This window comes from Scyliorhinus canicula, chromosome 3, assembly GCF_902713615.1.
Source record: "Scyliorhinus canicula chromosome 3, sScyCan1.1, whole genome shotgun sequence".
Lineage (NCBI taxonomy): Eukaryota > Metazoa > Chordata > Chondrichthyes > Carcharhiniformes > Scyliorhinidae > Scyliorhinus > Scyliorhinus canicula.
The window spans coordinates 40216034-40233523 of record NC_052148.1 but is presented as its reverse complement, the minus strand read 5'-3'; the positions used below and the strand labels follow the sequence as shown (position 1 = coordinate 40233523).

General features: G+C 42.8%; 1 protein-coding gene across 1 annotated transcript in view; it reads left to right on the top strand.

The window, feature by feature from the left end:
* Positions 1 to 17490, top strand: part of LOC119963921 (protein FAM53A-like) — a 135268-nt gene that overhangs the window by 44315 nt on the left and 73463 nt on the right. Inside the window, 1 exon segment of the mRNA XM_038793340.1 lies at positions 4934 to 5745. Within this exon segment, the coding sequence (XP_038649268.1) occupies positions 4934 to 5745 (812 nt within the window).

The window sequence follows — 17490 nt, the reverse complement described above, 5'->3', positions numbered from 1 at the left end:
TGTCTGCGTGGGTTTCCTCCGGGTGCTCCAGTTTCGTCCCACAAGTCCGGAAATATGTGCTTGTTAGATGAATTGGACATTCTGAATTCTCCCACATTGTATCCGAAAAGGCACCGGAATGTGGCGTCTGGGGATTTTCACAGTAACTTCATTGCAGTGTTAATGTAAGCCTACTTGTGACAATAAAGATTATTATTACTCAAATCTGAATATTTACTCTGGGTGTTTTTTGTTTTCCTCGTGGATGAGTTTCCTGTTCAAAATGGGTTGTGAAGCTTTGGAATTAACATTCCTGGAGATCTGTGGCAGCTCAGTTATTGTGGATATGCAAAGTCAGAGTTCGATAGATGTTTGGCTGTGGGATAGTGCAGAAGGTGGAATTGAGGTAGAAAATCAGCAACGATTCTATTGAATTGCAGAGCAGTCACGAAGCGCAGAATGATATTTCCTATTTGTGTATAAAATAGGCTGAGTAATATATTTAAAGTACTGATGAAAAATTCTGCCTTAAAACGAGTGCTGTAAAGGATGCAGTAGAAACATTTTTTAAAGAAACTTTTAACGCTTCTCAAATTGACGTGTAAAATTTTGGCCGCTTTAATGCTTGTTTCAAAAACTTCTGTCGCATTAGGAAATAGATTTTGAAAACAACATAGGAGAATTAGATTTTTGCCCTCCATTACTAAACGGTGTTGAAAATATTTGAAAATACAAGTACTTGACTTGCTGAATATGCAATTTTAAAGTTCACATTGCTTTGTACATAAATGCACATGTAAATTTATGTACTGAATATGTTTGTGTGTGTGTAACTGAACAGAAGTGGGTGATGAGGTAGTCATAACTTAATTGTTTGAATAACCTCAATTTTCATTTGCAGGGTTAATTTCTGAGTATTTTCTTTCTTAACCATGTTCAGCTATATTAATGAAAATAATGCAGTAGCTTAAAAAAAACAATTCTTGCTATGCCTTTGGTAAACACTGTTCATAGCTTGGAATTTTATTTGCTGCTTTTGATTGCATTCTTCATTGTGGTATTGCACAAAATGAGCTCCAGGAGTGAAAATATATCCTTGGAATGTCGACTCACTCCTGGATTCACTAAGTCGGGTGCAAAGTAGCATGAAGCTGTACAATGTCGTGAATAGTGCTATTCCAGTAATTTAAAAGAAAATTGCTGCTGATGCTGAAATCTGAAATCAAAAATGCTGAACAATCTCAGCAGGTCTGACGGCATCTGTGGAGAGAGAAGGGAGCTAACGTTTCAAATCTTGATGACTTTGTTATGTGGAACTTGTACCTGTATTGCTACTGCTCAGTCTTGCTATTGCTCTTGCTCTCAGTTTCATCTCCTAGCTGCCCTGCAGGATTGTTTGATAAGAATGTACTGGACTGTAAATAAAATTGCATGTGGATTGGCTGCACTGCATTCCGTTTTGGGTACCGTAACTCAAGGAAATATTGGCCTTGAATGCATATAGCTCATTCATCAGCATGATGTAGGGGCTTAAAACTCATTCCTATGTAATGGAAGGCCATATCCTATTTTGCTACTTTAGTGTGCAGCATGTTATTTGTTACAGTAATGGCCTAGAAACTGGTAATGCACGCATGGAGCACACCATTGAAATTCGGAAAACTGAATTTGATAAACCTGGTAATCTGAGTTGACACTAGCAAGCAAACAGTGACCATCCCCTCCAAAGTAGCGGATCTGACGATTGTACTGGTCTGCACACTATTCCAATCAGTGTAATTAAGTCTTAATTTCCTCATTGTTGAGCAGGCAGGCCATGCAGGTGCAAAAACATCTTCCCAGTAAATGTGGTCTGCAAGCATTACCCACGTTCTGAGGAAATTAAAGAAAAAATTATTTTGCAGTGTTGAGTTGGAAGGGTCACAGAACCAAGCCACTGCATTGATCATTGGTCAGCATATAATGAAGTGTCTTTATTGTGAGAATAGTTAATTGGCTAATCTTCATAGTAGTGTTGATACAATTCTGTTGAATCTGGCTTTTTAGTGACCTGCTATTTAGGGTGTCAGTTTCTTCCCACCTTGTCAGTGAGCGGTGGGAGCCAAAAGACAGATATGTTAGAGTTTTCATCTGAAGCTGAGGATTTAAAGTGAGGCAAGTGAAGTGTGGCAGGCAAGCAGAAATTATACTTTTCATTGGAAAAAAGTTTGGGACTTATGATTAAACTTTCTGATATTTCTGATATTTGAATTACATTATTATCATGAGTAGCAAATCAGATCCAAGGAAATACCCAACTCTCAGCCATCTAATGTTTTTTTACTTCATGGAGAGTGTCGAACTGCCACCTTAAATTGCTGCATTCAATGTAGCTGTCTCTGCTTGTTTGGTAGCATAGTAACGGGGTTACTGGATTAGTAATCTAGATGCCTGGACTAATGAGCCGGAAGCACGAGTTCATATTCCATCGGAATTTAAATTCAGTTAATTAAATAAATTCGGAGCACAGGTAAAGTGTGTCAAAACTGGGAACATCAGCACAGAGTTTCTACTGGAGTTTGGGGCAGTCAGGTTGAGCAGGTCAGGCCAAGGGTTACTTGCACAGGAAAAGATCTGTGCAGAAAGACGGTATGCCATTGTACTGCCCATCAGGCATTGTTTTACTTATCGAACAATAATACAAATTCATGCATGGCAGCTTTTTAAAAAAAAAAATCTCCTGTTTTTTTCAGACATTGGAGATTTTGGGGTAGCTGGATTTGAAAACCTGTCTGTTTTTACTGTTGTTAAAGACCATCTGGTTCATTAATGTCCATTCTTGTTTTGGCTTCTATGTAATACCTAGCTCACGGTAATGTGGCTGACTCTTACTGTGGCTGCCATCTGAAATGGTGTAGCGAGCCACTTGGTTATAACAAATTGTTATGAGACAGCAAATAAACTGCACACAGATTAGAGGTTTAGAAAGGAAGTTCCAGGACATTTGGGATGGGATATAAATGCAGGCCATGCCATTGATGTCTGTACCCCCCAAATGAATAATTAAAACAGTTATTTGGCTCAAAGAGTTGGGAATTTCCTCTGATCTGCTGATGGTTGAAATGTTAATTTCAAAAAGTGGTCTAAATGATACATCCGGCCAGATTTCACCTATTGTCACAATTTGTGCAGTACTGCTTTACAGAATATTTTATAAATAGGGGGTGGGGAGGGGAGAGACCCATCACAAAGGAAGGTGGTTATGGTTGTTGGAGGCCAATCATCTCCATTCCAGGGCATCCCCGCAGGAGTTCCTCCGGGTACTGTCCTATGCTCAACCATCTTCAGCTACTCCCCTCAATGACCTTCCCTCCATCATAAGGTCAGAAATGGGGATGTTTGTCAATGATTAAGTTTAGCACCATTTAGCATGTCCAAATCATGCAACAAGATCTGTGCAATATCCAGGCTTGCGCTGACGGCAAGTAGCATTTGTGCTACGCAAGTGCCAGGTAATGACGATCTCCAACAAGAGAGGATCAACCCATTGCCCGTGACATTCAATGACATTATTGTTGAATCCCCCACCATCAACATTGTGAGCGCTAACTTTGACCAGAACTGAACTGGACTGGCCATATAAATAGTGGCTACAAAAGCAAGGAATCCCGCAATGAATATCGCACCTCCTGACTCACCAATGCCTGTCCCATCACCCACTTGGATGAAGGCAGCTCCAACAACACTCGAGGTTTGACACCATCCAGGTCAAAAACCTGCTTTATCAACACTCCCTCCACCATCAACATACAGTGGCAGCAATGTGCACCATCTACAAGATGCACCAAGGCACTTTGGACAGCACCTTCCCAACCCACGACCGTTACCATCTAGAAGGACAAGGACTGTGAGCGCCACCACTTGGAAGTTCCTCTCCAAACTATTCACCATCCTGACATGAAAATATATCGCCATTCCTTCACTGTCGCTGGGTCAAAATCCTGGAACTCGTTCCAGAACAGCACTGTGGGTGTAACTGTACTACATGGACTGCAGCGATTCAAGCAGGCAGCTCACTGCCACCTTTTTGAGGGCAGTTAAGGGTGGGCAGTAAATGCTGGCTTAGCCAGTGATGCCTACATCCGAGGAATGAATTAAAAAAATTCTCTCATGCAATGTACTTCTGGACATTTTATAAAGTCTGTTCCAGTTGGATTCCAAATCTGAAGTTCTGTTGATGTACTTTTGGGGAAAAATGTAAACTGCAAACATTTTTCTTATGCTAAATTAGGGTACATTGCCTTGTATAGTGGCCAGATGAAATAGATAAATGTTAACTTGCTTGAAGTTCATCAGAGAAAGTTGCAATTTGCTGTTTATAATTCTAATTAATCATCAAATACCACGGATCAGCTCCGAGCAGCCCAAAATTTTGTCACGATTCTTTAAGCACTCTCCAAATCTTGTCTTTTTGATCCTGACATTCTTGTAATTGTATCCTTGATTCCAGTATGGTCTTTCCATTCTACTAATTTGAATGCTGAATACTTTTGACTATCTTAAAGTATAAATAGTTGATGTATTCCACCCCTAAGGCCTAACCTATTACGTAACCGAGAGCTCGCCTGTATTGGTTTGCATTTGAAAATAGGTTACGAGGGATATTTTTCATTGCACAAGCCTACATATGACCATAATAAAGATAAAGATTATAAAGCAAAATGCTTTTAGCTGAAAGCATTTTTAGGCTTTCCCTAATTTTTTAAGATGTAAAAATTGATTTAGTCAAATAGCCTTGTTGTTCTGAAGTTTCAGTACTTCATTGTGTAATAGAATATGGTGGCATGAGGCCATTTGTTCATTAGTGTTGCCTGTATGAATGGTTTGAAATAATTTTATGGATGTTTTAATCCTCTATCCCGTTGATCTGTAAACAGGAGAATTTGTTGACTGTGCTTCACTTTTTTCTTAACAGAAGAAAGTCCGTGGACACTTGTAAACAGGACTTGTCCGACTAAAGCTGAGACGAACCGCAATGTGGCTTTTCCTTTTTCAACGTGCACGTTTAACCATGGCCTAGCTGACCACATTGGGTTACAGTGGCAGATCAACACAAATAAAACCTCTGTCTCCGGCTGGATCAGTGAGTTGAATCTCAATGAGAACTCGAGCACTCCCTTGGCCCCCCCGACAAAACGGCATTGCAGGTCTCTTTCGGAGCCTGATGAATTGTCCCGGTGCCGGTCTCCATGGAAACCCTGCAGTTCCAAGGTCTGGACTCCTGTGTCAAAGCGACGGTGCAACAGTGGTGGCAGTGCAACCTTGCAGCGCTGCAACAGCCATGGAAGTGCCACACTGCAAAGAAGCACAAGCATCAATCTGCTCCAACATACCAGTAAACATACATTATCGCTCAACAACAGTATATTTAATATCACCAGCTTCAATACTTCACCAGTACCAAGGCCCTCATCTGCCAGCAGTGGATTTGTAGACAGTAGTGAGGGAAGCACGTCAAGTGTCCGTTGGAACTCTGGGGGACAGTTTGATTTTAACCCAAGACGGCGGCTGTCACTTTCACAGGAGCACATTACAGAGACGTCGAATCTCTTGCCTTCAGCAAACAGCACTCCCACCTCCACCCCAGAGCTGAGCCGTCGACAGGGGTTGCTGCGATGCCGCTCACAGCCTTGCGTGCTGAATGAAAGGAAATGTGGGCTGAAGCGCCGGCGTGAGGAAGATGTCAGGTGGACACGACCCTCTTTGGACTTCCTAAAGATGACCAGGGTAAGTTAGAGAAAGTTTCTTAATTTGGTAAATGCTACTATTTGTGGTTTAGCATGAAAAGGAGCAGGAATAATTCATATACAGGAACTATGGAAGATAGTAAGGACAGCATATTTTCATTTTCACTGTCTTTTAAAAGTATAAATATGGCCAGTCAAAAGTATGTATGCTTTAATACTTGAGGTCACTTTTTCTCAGGTAATTTTAGATCTGAGACTTTCCATCAGGGCCCATTTTAACAACGACTTTACAAAGATTCAAACAACTTTTTTTACAGGTTTGGGCACCAGAGAGATTAACTTTAGTTATGGTGTTATTTCTAAATTCACAGATGACATGATAAAGATGAAGTGCAGAATTTACAAGCTAATAAAGCAGGGAAATTAGCACAGGAATTGTGTGGCATGGGGCTGGATATACTTTAACCATTCAGCCACTTGGATAAGTGTTATACAGTTCAGAAAGTCCCCCTGGTAGACCAGGAAATGAGCAATTGTTTTGCAGAAAATCCACTCCACTTACACAGCACTGGATTTCTAGGTGTGGTCATTCTCAGTCAGAGCCTGTGCCAGAGAATGCCCCATCAGGCTGGGTAATGAGGAAGGAGTTCCTCACAGATGCAAATGGTTCTTGCATTTTATTCATTGTAATGAGACCATGCTCACCATGGAGATGGTTTGTTGCATAGTCCAGATTGGTCGTCTCCTGTGAAATATGGAGCAAGGCATAATCCCCTCCTTTCCATATATCTTTGAACGGTGGTAGTTTTGGTATCTCCTTCATTTTCTCTAGCAGGCTCTATGTTGTAATAGTCTCCTCATCAGTCAGGCAGGATATGTATTTGAGAGGACTGATCGACAATGAGTTTATTCGTCTCTTGAGCCCTGTTATTATTTGCATTATTTAATTCAAATCGTGCTAGTAATTTTGCGTGGGCCATAATTGAACCACATTTTGCATTATTCTCCAACTGAGTGGCAAAGAGCTGCAGTTAAAACTGCTCATTATTTGCAAGATAGCTCCTCAAAATGAGCTTGCACGCTTTTTGGGAGGAATTTCTAATTTTAAAGTAACAAAAATTTACTAGTAGTCCATAGCTGGGATAATTTTCAATATTTGGGGAAGGAACAAAACTATGGTTGGAAATTATCTTATTCTAGTCTGAATTTTGACATTCTTGAAGTAGCTGTAAGCATTTCTACCTCATCTTGTGTGGTATTTTACTCAACCATATGAATTTTCAGGTCTCCTTGTTCTTCCCACTTTAGTTCTTGTTTTATAGTTGCTAAATTACCTCCGATTTGGCTACCCTCATAATTGGGGAGCAATGCTAGGTTTAATCCGCCCAGTTATCTCCTTTTGTCAAGCTGGGTGAGTGCATGAGGGGGAAAGCATAGTTAGCTGAAATAGTGAGAAAATAGCAAGAGATACAGAAGTCTGAGAACACGCACGAACAGTCTCAAAAACAGCTTCTTCCCCGCTGTCACCAGACTCCTAAATGACCCTCTTATGGACTGACCTCATTAACACTACACCCCTGTATGCTTCATCCAATGCCGGTGCTTATGTGGTTACATTGTATATCTTGTGTTGCCCTATTATGTCTTTTCTTTTATTCCCATGTACTGAATGATCTGTTGAGCTGCTCGCAGAAAAATACTTTTCACTGTACCTCGGTACACATGACAATAAACAAATCCAATCCATATGGAGCATGGACAATGACAAGTTGTCCATGCTTGTTGAGTAGTTAATGTGTTGGATTATCTACAAGTGGTGATCAGATTCCTGTTTTAAGTTGTATACTGGCTATCCATTAGCCAATATTTCTATCTATATCCATTTCAAGAGCACCTGAAAATCCCAAGCCAACTGATGCCTGCAGGTACACTGTAACCTCTCCTCCAGTCCGGAATGCTTGGGAGCAAGGCACTTCTGGATTATAGTATGACTTTGGAATGCAAGTGTGCGAACCAGATAAAAAGATGCACCTGAGACATGCAACATGCCGAAACTAGTATAAAAGCAAATCACTACAGATGCTGGAATCTTGAGATAAAACCCCTCAGAAAATACTGGACAATCTCAGCAGGCCGAACAGCATCTGGCGAGAGAAGGGAGCCAGCATTTCGAGTCTAGATAACTTTAGGCCCCTTCTCGCCACAGATCTTGTCTGACATTCCAGTTTGGTGCTGAAACTAGAGTGAGGCCACCAAGTGCACTTTTGCAAACCTGTTCGTAAAAAAATATGGGCTGATGCACAGAGGCCCAGAATTGAAATGTGCCTGTTTGTTATGGCTTGTATACTATGCATTGGGGTGTACATTTGAAAACACTTGCAGTAATCCCTAATCTGTACTCAGTGCTTCCCAAACTGTTTTCCAACCTGATCCCATTTTCTCAGGCATGCACACACCCTCTCCCCTCCCCACTTTGGTCTATTTGGCAGAGCCTGCAAAGCAGAGATGCCAGCCTAGGATAAGGAGCCTGTGCAACAGGCAGACAGGCGCAGCAAAGTATGAAGTCTCGACTCTGCTTCTTGGCTCAGCTGCTTGACCACGCAGTTCCTCCCACGCTCTGGGAGATGCACTAAACACGGGCCACGAATTGTGGATTTTTAACCATATTGCAGATAAATGCGAGCTCCCAGGGCCAAATATTACTTGCCTTAAATGGATAACTTTTGTGCAATTGAAAATTGATCAACAAAATGGTAAACCTGGACATGCTGTAGGAAATGTTACATTTTATCTGATCTTGTCACATTGTACTTGTAGGTCGTAGGTTGCTAGCTATGTCCTTGCCTAAAATTATTCTTCGTCCTCACTCTTATCCAAGCCAAATGGACATTATTCTGTGTCAAATGCGTCCACAACACAGGTAAAAATCTAATAACTGAATGCTGGAGATCTGAAAAAGCAAAATGTTGGAAATAGACAGCAGGCCAGGGTATATCAAAGTGGGGGTTGTGACCCATGGGTGCGTGTCAGCAAGGTCATGGAGTGCAGGGTCACAAAAAAATGTGTGAATGTCAAGGACCAGAATGAAAGAGGGCAGACAAAGAACAGAGAATGTAATTTGAAGTTTAGGCAAGAAATTAGGGAATAGATTGAGTGAGGCTGGTGTGGGCTACAGAGGGAAGCAGATGTACCTTAGGGTAATACTCAGCAAAGTCACATTGCTAATTGCCCCGATTACAGAAATTGTACTGGAGAGCATGGCAGTAATGTATTTGAAGGTGCGACTATTGCTGTTCAGAAAGGAGCAGTTGGGAGAGTTGCTACCATTGCCAGTGGGCAGGTTAAAATTGCTGGTGTTTGGGTTAAAATCATCCGTTACATCGGTACGGCTAATGCCTCGTTGAGATAATCCATCCTGCTTGTGGTCGGGTGGAATAACTCCAGGTGATTGGAAAATGAATTAACTTCATTTATAATCTTCCAGAGTTCCCTGGACTAACTATGATCTCCCAGAGCCCCCAAATTCAGGAGTAGTTTCTCTGGATTGGAAAATTGCACATGTCACTTCACTTTTTAAGAAGGATGAAAGGGGGAAACCAGGCAATTACAGATCAGTTAGCCTAATATCTGTGGTGGGGAAATTGCTGGAGTCGATAATCAAGGATAGGGTAACGGAACACCGTGAAAAGTTTGATCGATCAGAGAGCCAGTATGGATCTGTGAAGGGAAGGCCTGACTAATTTTCTTCAATTTTTTAAAGAGATGACTATGGTAATGGACGGGAAAATGTCTATGGAAGTCATTTATATGATCTTCCAGAAAGCATTTGATAAAGTTCCACGTTAACTAAAGTGGAAGCCTGCAGAGTTGAGGTTAGGAAATTGGTTGAGTGGCAGGTGACAGAGTGGGGAAAATGGGTAATTACTCTAATTGGAGGGGAAATGACTAGTGGTGTCCCAAAGGGATCTGTTTTGGAATCTCAATTGTTCACACTATTCATTAATGACTTGAATAATCACACAGAAAGGCATATATCCAAATTTACGGATGATGCAAAGTTAGGTGGCATTGTACGCAGCCTAGATGATGGCAGAGAATCAGAGAGGATCACAGAGTTCCTGGGGGTCACCATCACCAGCGCCTGTCCTGGTCCACTCAGGTTGATGCAACAGTCAAGAAAGCCCAACAGCATCTCTACTTCCTACGGAAGCTAAAAACAATTTGGCATGTCTGCATCGACTCTCACAAACGTCTACAGATGTGCGATAGAGAGCATCCTATCTGGCTGCATCACAGCTTGGTTAGGCAACTGCCCAGCCCAAGATCGCAAGAAACTGCAGAGTCTGGTGAACTCAGCCCAATGCATCACACAAGCTTTCCCCCCCACATTGATTCGGTATACACCTCCTGCTATCTCAGGAAGGCAGATGGCATTATCAGAGACCCCTCCCACCCAGGCATTGCCGCTTTCCAGATCCTTCCAGCAGGCAGAAGGTACAGAAGTCTGAAGACCCGCACATCCAGGCATAGGAACAGCTTCTTCCCCACAGCTACAAGACTCCTCAACGACCCCGCCCCTCGGACTGATCTGTTCCCTGTAAGAACGCTATTCACGATACCCTATGCTGCGCTTGCTCATGCATTTGCTTTGTTTGGCTCCTTGTTCCGCACTGTAACCAATCACTGTTTGTCGATGTACCATTGTCAATGTTCTCTGTTGATTATTCTCTTTGTGTACTTTCCCTCGGCTGCAGAAAAATACTTTTCACTGTACTTCAGTACATGTGACAATAAATCAAATCTATCAGTCAGTCAATCAATTAATCAGCGCCAGGATCCCGGGTTTGATTCCCGCTTGTGTCACTATCTTTGTGGAGTCTGCATGTTCTCCCCGTGTCTGCGTGGGTTTCCTCCGGGTGCTCCGGTTTCCTCCCACAAGTCCCAAAAGACGTGCTGTTTATTTGGACACTCTGAATTTTCCCTCTGTGTACCCGAACAGATGCCAGAATGTGGTGACGAGGGCATTTTCACAGTAACTTCATCAAAGTGTTAATGCAAGCCTACTTAGGACACTAATAAAGATTATCACTGCATCCTGAGAGCATTCATAGTATTTTCCATGTAATTTATCATTTTCAAAAATTGGAATGTTTTATAATGTGAAATCTCGTTTTTCAGTGTTTGCTTCTGCTTGTCCTTCCTGTTGGTTAGTCAGTGCCCAGCTGGGCATGTGTGGAAGAAATGCATTGTCTTGTCAATTTACTGTTTCTATAAAGCCAACGTATGCTCCTAATACTTTTGACTATGGAATTGGGAGCTGGAGATGATTTTCAACATTTTACTGGTATTTGCGAAGGGGTGATCTCTTCAGAGGGAGAAAAATATTTCTGCCGAGTCCAATTTATGATTTTAAAAACTAAAGATTTCTTGAGGGAAATACAATCCTGTGTATTTGTTAATTTTTTAAAGTTGGCACCCAGTGACTCATTGGGACATTAATGGTGAGTGAACGTGGTGCGTGGGTCAGCTGGCCGGTTGGCAAAAGTGGGTCCAGTGGAAAAGAAGTTTGAACGACACTGGGCTGGGCTGTACCTGTGGAGAGAAAATTTGACATTTAAGATCAATGGCTTTTCACAGGAATGGGCAAAGTTAGATTTGTAACGGGTTTTGAGCAAGTGAAAGGGTGGAGCGTGGAAAAGAACAACAGGCCTGTGATGGGGTGGAAGGCAGGAGAGATTCGATGACAGAAGAATTGATGGGGCAGTGCCAAAGGGAGTGATAATGGGATGAGTAAAGAAACAGAATGTGTTTGGTTGGGTGCGAATGGCAGACTGATGAACAGCTGCCATTGGAAAGCAACAATGAGGAGGAAAAGGAGACAAAAATGGAAACAAAATGGGTGGGGGAGTGGGGGGCAGGGGGCAGAGGAGATCAGGCTTGGGGGCTGAGATCACAGCCTGAAATTAGGTGCTGTAACTAGAACATGTGTTGAGCTGTATTTATTCCTGATTTCCATTACATTTGAGTAGAAATGATTTTGCTTATCTGTGCTGAAATCTGCATTATAACCTTGCATTCAATTTATCAGTTCTGGCTGACCTCTGCGCTTTAAATATTGGCACAATGTTGATTCTTATTTTTTGAATCATATTCTGCTGTGTTAGTCTATTTTTACTGCTGCAGCAACCTTGCTAGACTTTTTGTAAGAATTACTCGGATACAGTTAAAAAAGTAACTGCGAGTTTCCATTATTAACTGCTAAAGTATTACTTGAGCCACAATCGCTTAAAGAGCAAGGTTAAACAGCAACAACAGGTGACTCACCCAACATCAAAGTATAATTATTGAAGCAATTATTTCTATCTTTACCCAGTGATTGTAGCTTTAATTTGGAGACTTTCATGGTTGAGGAGAGCAGAGAATACATGCAGTATTAACACTTGGGATCACTCTATCATTCAAGCTCCGTAACAGAGTAAGATTTTGAGTTGGAGAGGTGTATGCATACGTTGCAGGAATATTAAAGCAGCTCTCCGAAGAAATTGGTTTTCCACTGACTAACTGCCAGAATATATCTTGGCTCAATGCTGAACTAAACAGGGATTGCTGTTGGGATTCAAAGAGCAGCTGCTTTGCAGTGTGTCTCCCTAATTTTACTTTGGGGGGAAAAAAAGGGATTTCAGTTGCCAGAAGTAAGTCAAGCAGCTGTGCAGGATGGATGTAAATAGGCAAATCATTGGTGTGAAAAGACTTGCTTGTCTGGAATCCATTGATTTGGGGGATAGCCATACTCTGGTAAGGATTTATGGTCTTATCCTTACAAAGGTTTCTTTGGTTTTTATATCCTGTTTCTCTCCCTTCCTCCAAGTTGTACACAATTTCTTTACTGAGCAGTGAAATTGGATAATCTCCAGGCATCTCCTTGTGCTGCTTTCTACACAGTAACTGGAAGCTGTGCACAGTATGACTTGACCTTTCTTCTCTTCCACCCCCCCCCCCCCCCCCCCCTCAATAAAAAAACGAAATCGCACATTGAGTCTTCAATTGCATGCATTTGTGAACCTAAAATTTCATCGTGATGCTGAGCACTGAAGTTACAAAATATGGTTCATTTTTTTTCTGGTCTAAAAGGTGCTTGCTTTAGATGTTCAGAAGATTTGGGATGTCCAAGTTGCAGGAAGTTTTGAGGATACTGTTGATTGCAATGAGAATGTGGAGAGCGCGAGGCTGAAAGGCATTGTTTATATCGAATCTGTTTTTAAAAAAACACATTCCCTCGATTTCAATGATGATGGCAAAGCTGCATTGATTTCCTTTCCAAATTATAGGTGATGGCCATGATCCTTGGCTGCAGTCTTGGTGTTGGATATTGATCTATTCAGTATTCTGTGTGACTTATTGGTGTTCCCACAACATTGCAACTCTCCCTTCACATGGTGGTAGAGGTTGCAGGGGAGGAAGAACAATTGAATTAACCTTGATGAATTGCTACAAACCCAGCACTGATAACAGTATTCACATTAGTGATGGAGAAAGTGAATATAAAACCCAGTGGCAAAGGTACGGATTAGTCAAGTTGCTCTGTCACGCATGTTGTTGGACACTTGACTGCTGTTTCTGCTGGATGCGTCTCGATGAAGGGTGAATATTCCATCGCATTCCTGACTATGTTGATTGAGGCTTCAGGAGGCAAGAGGTTAATCGCTTGTCCCAAAATACCAAGTGACTGGCTCTTGTTGCCATATTGTTGATATCTTTGTTGTATTTACGCTTCTGGTCAATGATGAGTATTTCCAGTTCTGTATATACCTCTGAATATTGAGGGTGGGAGTGGTACTGTTAGAGAGATGACTGGTCTTGTCAGAGATGATCATTGGCCAACACTTGTAATTATTCAGACCTCAACTTGTGTTGAACATGCTTACAAACAGGTTAAGATCGTACAAACAACAAGTGATAGAGCCAAGTGATCCACAACCAACAGATTAGATCCAAGCTCTGCAGTCCTGCAACATCCAGCCATGAGTGGTGGTGGACCATTAAAAAAAAAAATCACTGGAGGAGGAAGCTGCACAAATATCCCCCATCCTCCATGATGGAGAAGCCCAGCACATCAGTGCAAAAGACGAGGTGGAAGCATTTTCAGCAATCTTCAGCCAGAAGTGCCGAGTGGATGAACCATCTCGGTCTCCTCTGGAGGTCCCCGTCATCAAAGATGCCCGTCTTTAGTCAATTCGGTTCACTCCACATGATATCAAGAAACGACTGAAGGTACTGGATGCTGCAAAGGCTATGGCCCTGACAATATTCCGACAATAGACTTTTGTTCAGAACATGCTGCAGCCCTAGCCAAGCTGTTCCAAGTACAACTACAACACTGGCATCTATCTAGCAATGTGCAAAATTGTCCAGGTGTGGCCTGTACACAAGGAACAGGACAAATCCGGCCTGGCTAATTATGGCCCCATCAGTCTACTTGCGATTATCAGCAAAGTGATGCAAGAGTCATCAGCAGTGCTACCAAGCGGCACTTAGTTAGCGATAACCTGCTCACTGATGCTTAGTGGGTTCAGCTAGGGTCACTCAGCCCCTTACCTTATTGCAGCCTTGGTTCAAATGTGGACAAAATAGCTGTACTCTACAGGGGATTGAGGCAATAGTTGACCGAGTAAGGTATCAAGGAGCCCGAGTAAAACTGAGTCATTGGGAATCGTCAAACTCTCTGGTTGGAGTCCTACTTCACACAAAGATTGTGGTGTCTGGAGGTCAATCATCTCAGCTTTAGGGCATCTCTGCAGGAATTCCTCAGAGTAGTGTCCTCGGCCCAACTATCTTCAGCTGCTTCATCATTGACCTTTTTGCTTCATCAATGACCTTCCTTCCATTATAAGGTCACGAATGGGTATGTTTTCAGATGACTGCACAAGTTCAGCGCCATTTGCAACTTCTCAGATACTGAAGCAGTCCAAATGCAGCAAGTCCTGGACAATATCCACACTTAGGTTGACGAGTGGCAAGTAGCATACGTGCCACACAAGTGCCAGGCAGTGACCATCTAACCAACACCCCTTGACATTCAATGGCATTACTCAGAGTTCCCCCACTAACAACATCCTGTGGGTTACCATTGACCAGAAACTGAACTGGACTAGCCATATAATTACTGTGGCTGCAAGAGCAGGTTAAAAACTAGGAATCCTGTGGTCAGTAACTGACCACGAAGCCTGTCCACCATCTACAAGGCTCACATCAGAAATGTACTGGAATACCTCCCACCTGCTTGGATGAGTGCAGCTGCAACAATGAAGAGACTCTACACCATTGCAGGACAAAGCCCGCTTGATTGCTCCCCCTTCCACAAACATTCAAACCCTTTACCACCGACAAGTGGCATCCATGTGTACCATCTACAACCGTAACTTGATGACTTAACTCACCAAATTTACTTCAGTAGCACCTTCCAGACCCATGACCGTTGCCCTATAGAAGGACGAGTAGCAGATACCTGGGAACACCACCATCTAGAAGTTCTTCTCCAAGTCACTCATTATCCTGACTTGGAAATATATCGCCATTCCTTTACTGTTGGCGAGGCAAGATCTTGGAACTCTCTCCCTAACAGCACAGTAGGTGAACCTACACCTCAGGACTCGAGTGGTCCAAGGCACCTTCTGCAGGGTACATGAATTTTAAGAAATATTCTGGCTCCTCCATTGATTAAGATGTGGATGTTCATGAATCCTCTTCTTTTTGGCCGGTTATCCCACCGCCTTTAACTGATGCAATACGGTTGGGGTTGTCTGTTGCTTTTGTTGTTTAGTATGCAGCTTGTCTTGTGTAGTAACTCACTACATTGGCCCAGTTCCTTTTCTTCTAGCAGGTATGTAGTGTTAACACCACTTGTCCGCTCTCAGCAGCAGACAGTGAAACCAGGAAGGGTCAGGTGTCAGTAACCAGTTTGGCTTCAACCCCTACTTTGTTGATGAGGGAGCCATAAACACCCGAAAGAGAGGAACACAGTCTTTCAGCCCCTTTTTGACCACACTGTCCATGACAAATCAGAGTGTGAACCCAGTAACCACAACCCCAATTCCCTAATCATCAACAGTACTATACTAACATCCACCTGTTACTGATCATCAACAGCCTCCTGGCCACAATGCTATAGCCAGCACAAATCAACAGACCAAAATGATTTCTGCATGAAAATTGCATAGAAAAGTCAACTAATTGCCTCAGTGCATGCTTTTTGTCCCTCTTTTATGCGCAAATGTGTTTCCTTGCGCACCTTCAGTATTACTCCAAAGACTATAGCAGGGCATCCTCAAGCAGCTCTGGGCCCTGAAGGCACAGTTGCTGACTCTATCTTGGTGTCATTGGCAATAATCTGGGCCAGCTGCTCAACAGGCAACATGGATACTAGTGGAGTGGCCAGGCCTTGACAAAGGACAGCAGGTTTGGCAATGGAACTATTGTCACTGCTCTGGATTCGTGCCTTGGATAAGAGAGCAAATTGTTGAACTGCAGCAACACTCCACAGGCCCCTTTTACGCACTTAATCCACAGCCATGATGGCAGTCGTCCTAACTTGACCAGCAGCAAACTGACCTAGCATGACAATAGTCTGAACTTCCACGGAGGCACTTAAGACATTGGTTTCTGTTGCGTGCTGCAATGGCAACAGCAATAGTGGCCAGACACTTCACAGTAGGGCCCATAAGTATGCAACCAAAAGTTGGCTAACATTTCCATGTTGGAAAGCACAATGCACAGAGCCAAGTTAATGCTAAACTCCTCCAAACTCCTTGACATTGACTTTCAGACAAAATGTGCAATGAAACAGGCATTTGTTGTATCTTGTGAAGGTAGCTTCATTGAAGAACCCATCTGAGCGCTCTTCAGTGTAACTCTATGCATGATCTCTCTCCGGTAAGCCAGTACCGTCACTGACCGCCTCTGGCTGCAAGACACTGATGCTTGATGCCTCGATGTGCATATTCTGCCCCCAATTTCATGGGTGCAAGACAAGAGAGATTAAATGACCAGAGATAATGGTGCATGTTGCTAATAGAGCGAGGGGGAAATATGTGGGGAAAGTGTAGAACTATTGCCGACAGTTGCCAACCAAGCAAATTGCTGTTTCTCAAGCTCACATTGAGGTTGTTTGGAACAGCACAATGGGATTGAAGAGGAGAATTACAATGATAAGTGACTGGAAACCCAGAGTCATGCTTGGGAACTGAATGAATACCCTGGCAGATATTGACTTCGGCTGAGAACTCTTCTCTCTCCCTCTCTTTTTCCCCCGCCCATCTTCCCGCTTCAGACTCTACATTCTGCAAGGGGATTACCGACTAGAGTATCTGTGATGGAGTAACTGGCTTGTGCAGAAACCTTGATATAGCAACAAAGAATATCCTTCTCTTGTCGCTCAACTCCCTTTGGGCATTTGCAACTTGAAAAATCTAAGGTAAAGTCGCCATAGTCCCAGATGACCATAGGCTGCTTTTCCCTTTGAGGCGGAGAGCTGACTGGTGGTGATTTAACCTGAGGATCACCACACCTCGGGTAAGGGACAATGTTGAGAAGGCGGGGCCTTCATGGATAACCTCAGCCGGTACGGGAATTGAATCCGTGCTGTTGGCCTGGCTCTGCGTCACGAACCAGCTGTCCAGCCAACTGAGCTAAACCAGCCCCCATACAAATCACCAAACACTTATAGAATCAAAGCAGCAACCAAGAAAAAAACTCAACCAGCAATTAATCTGAAAGTTAATCTCTTTAT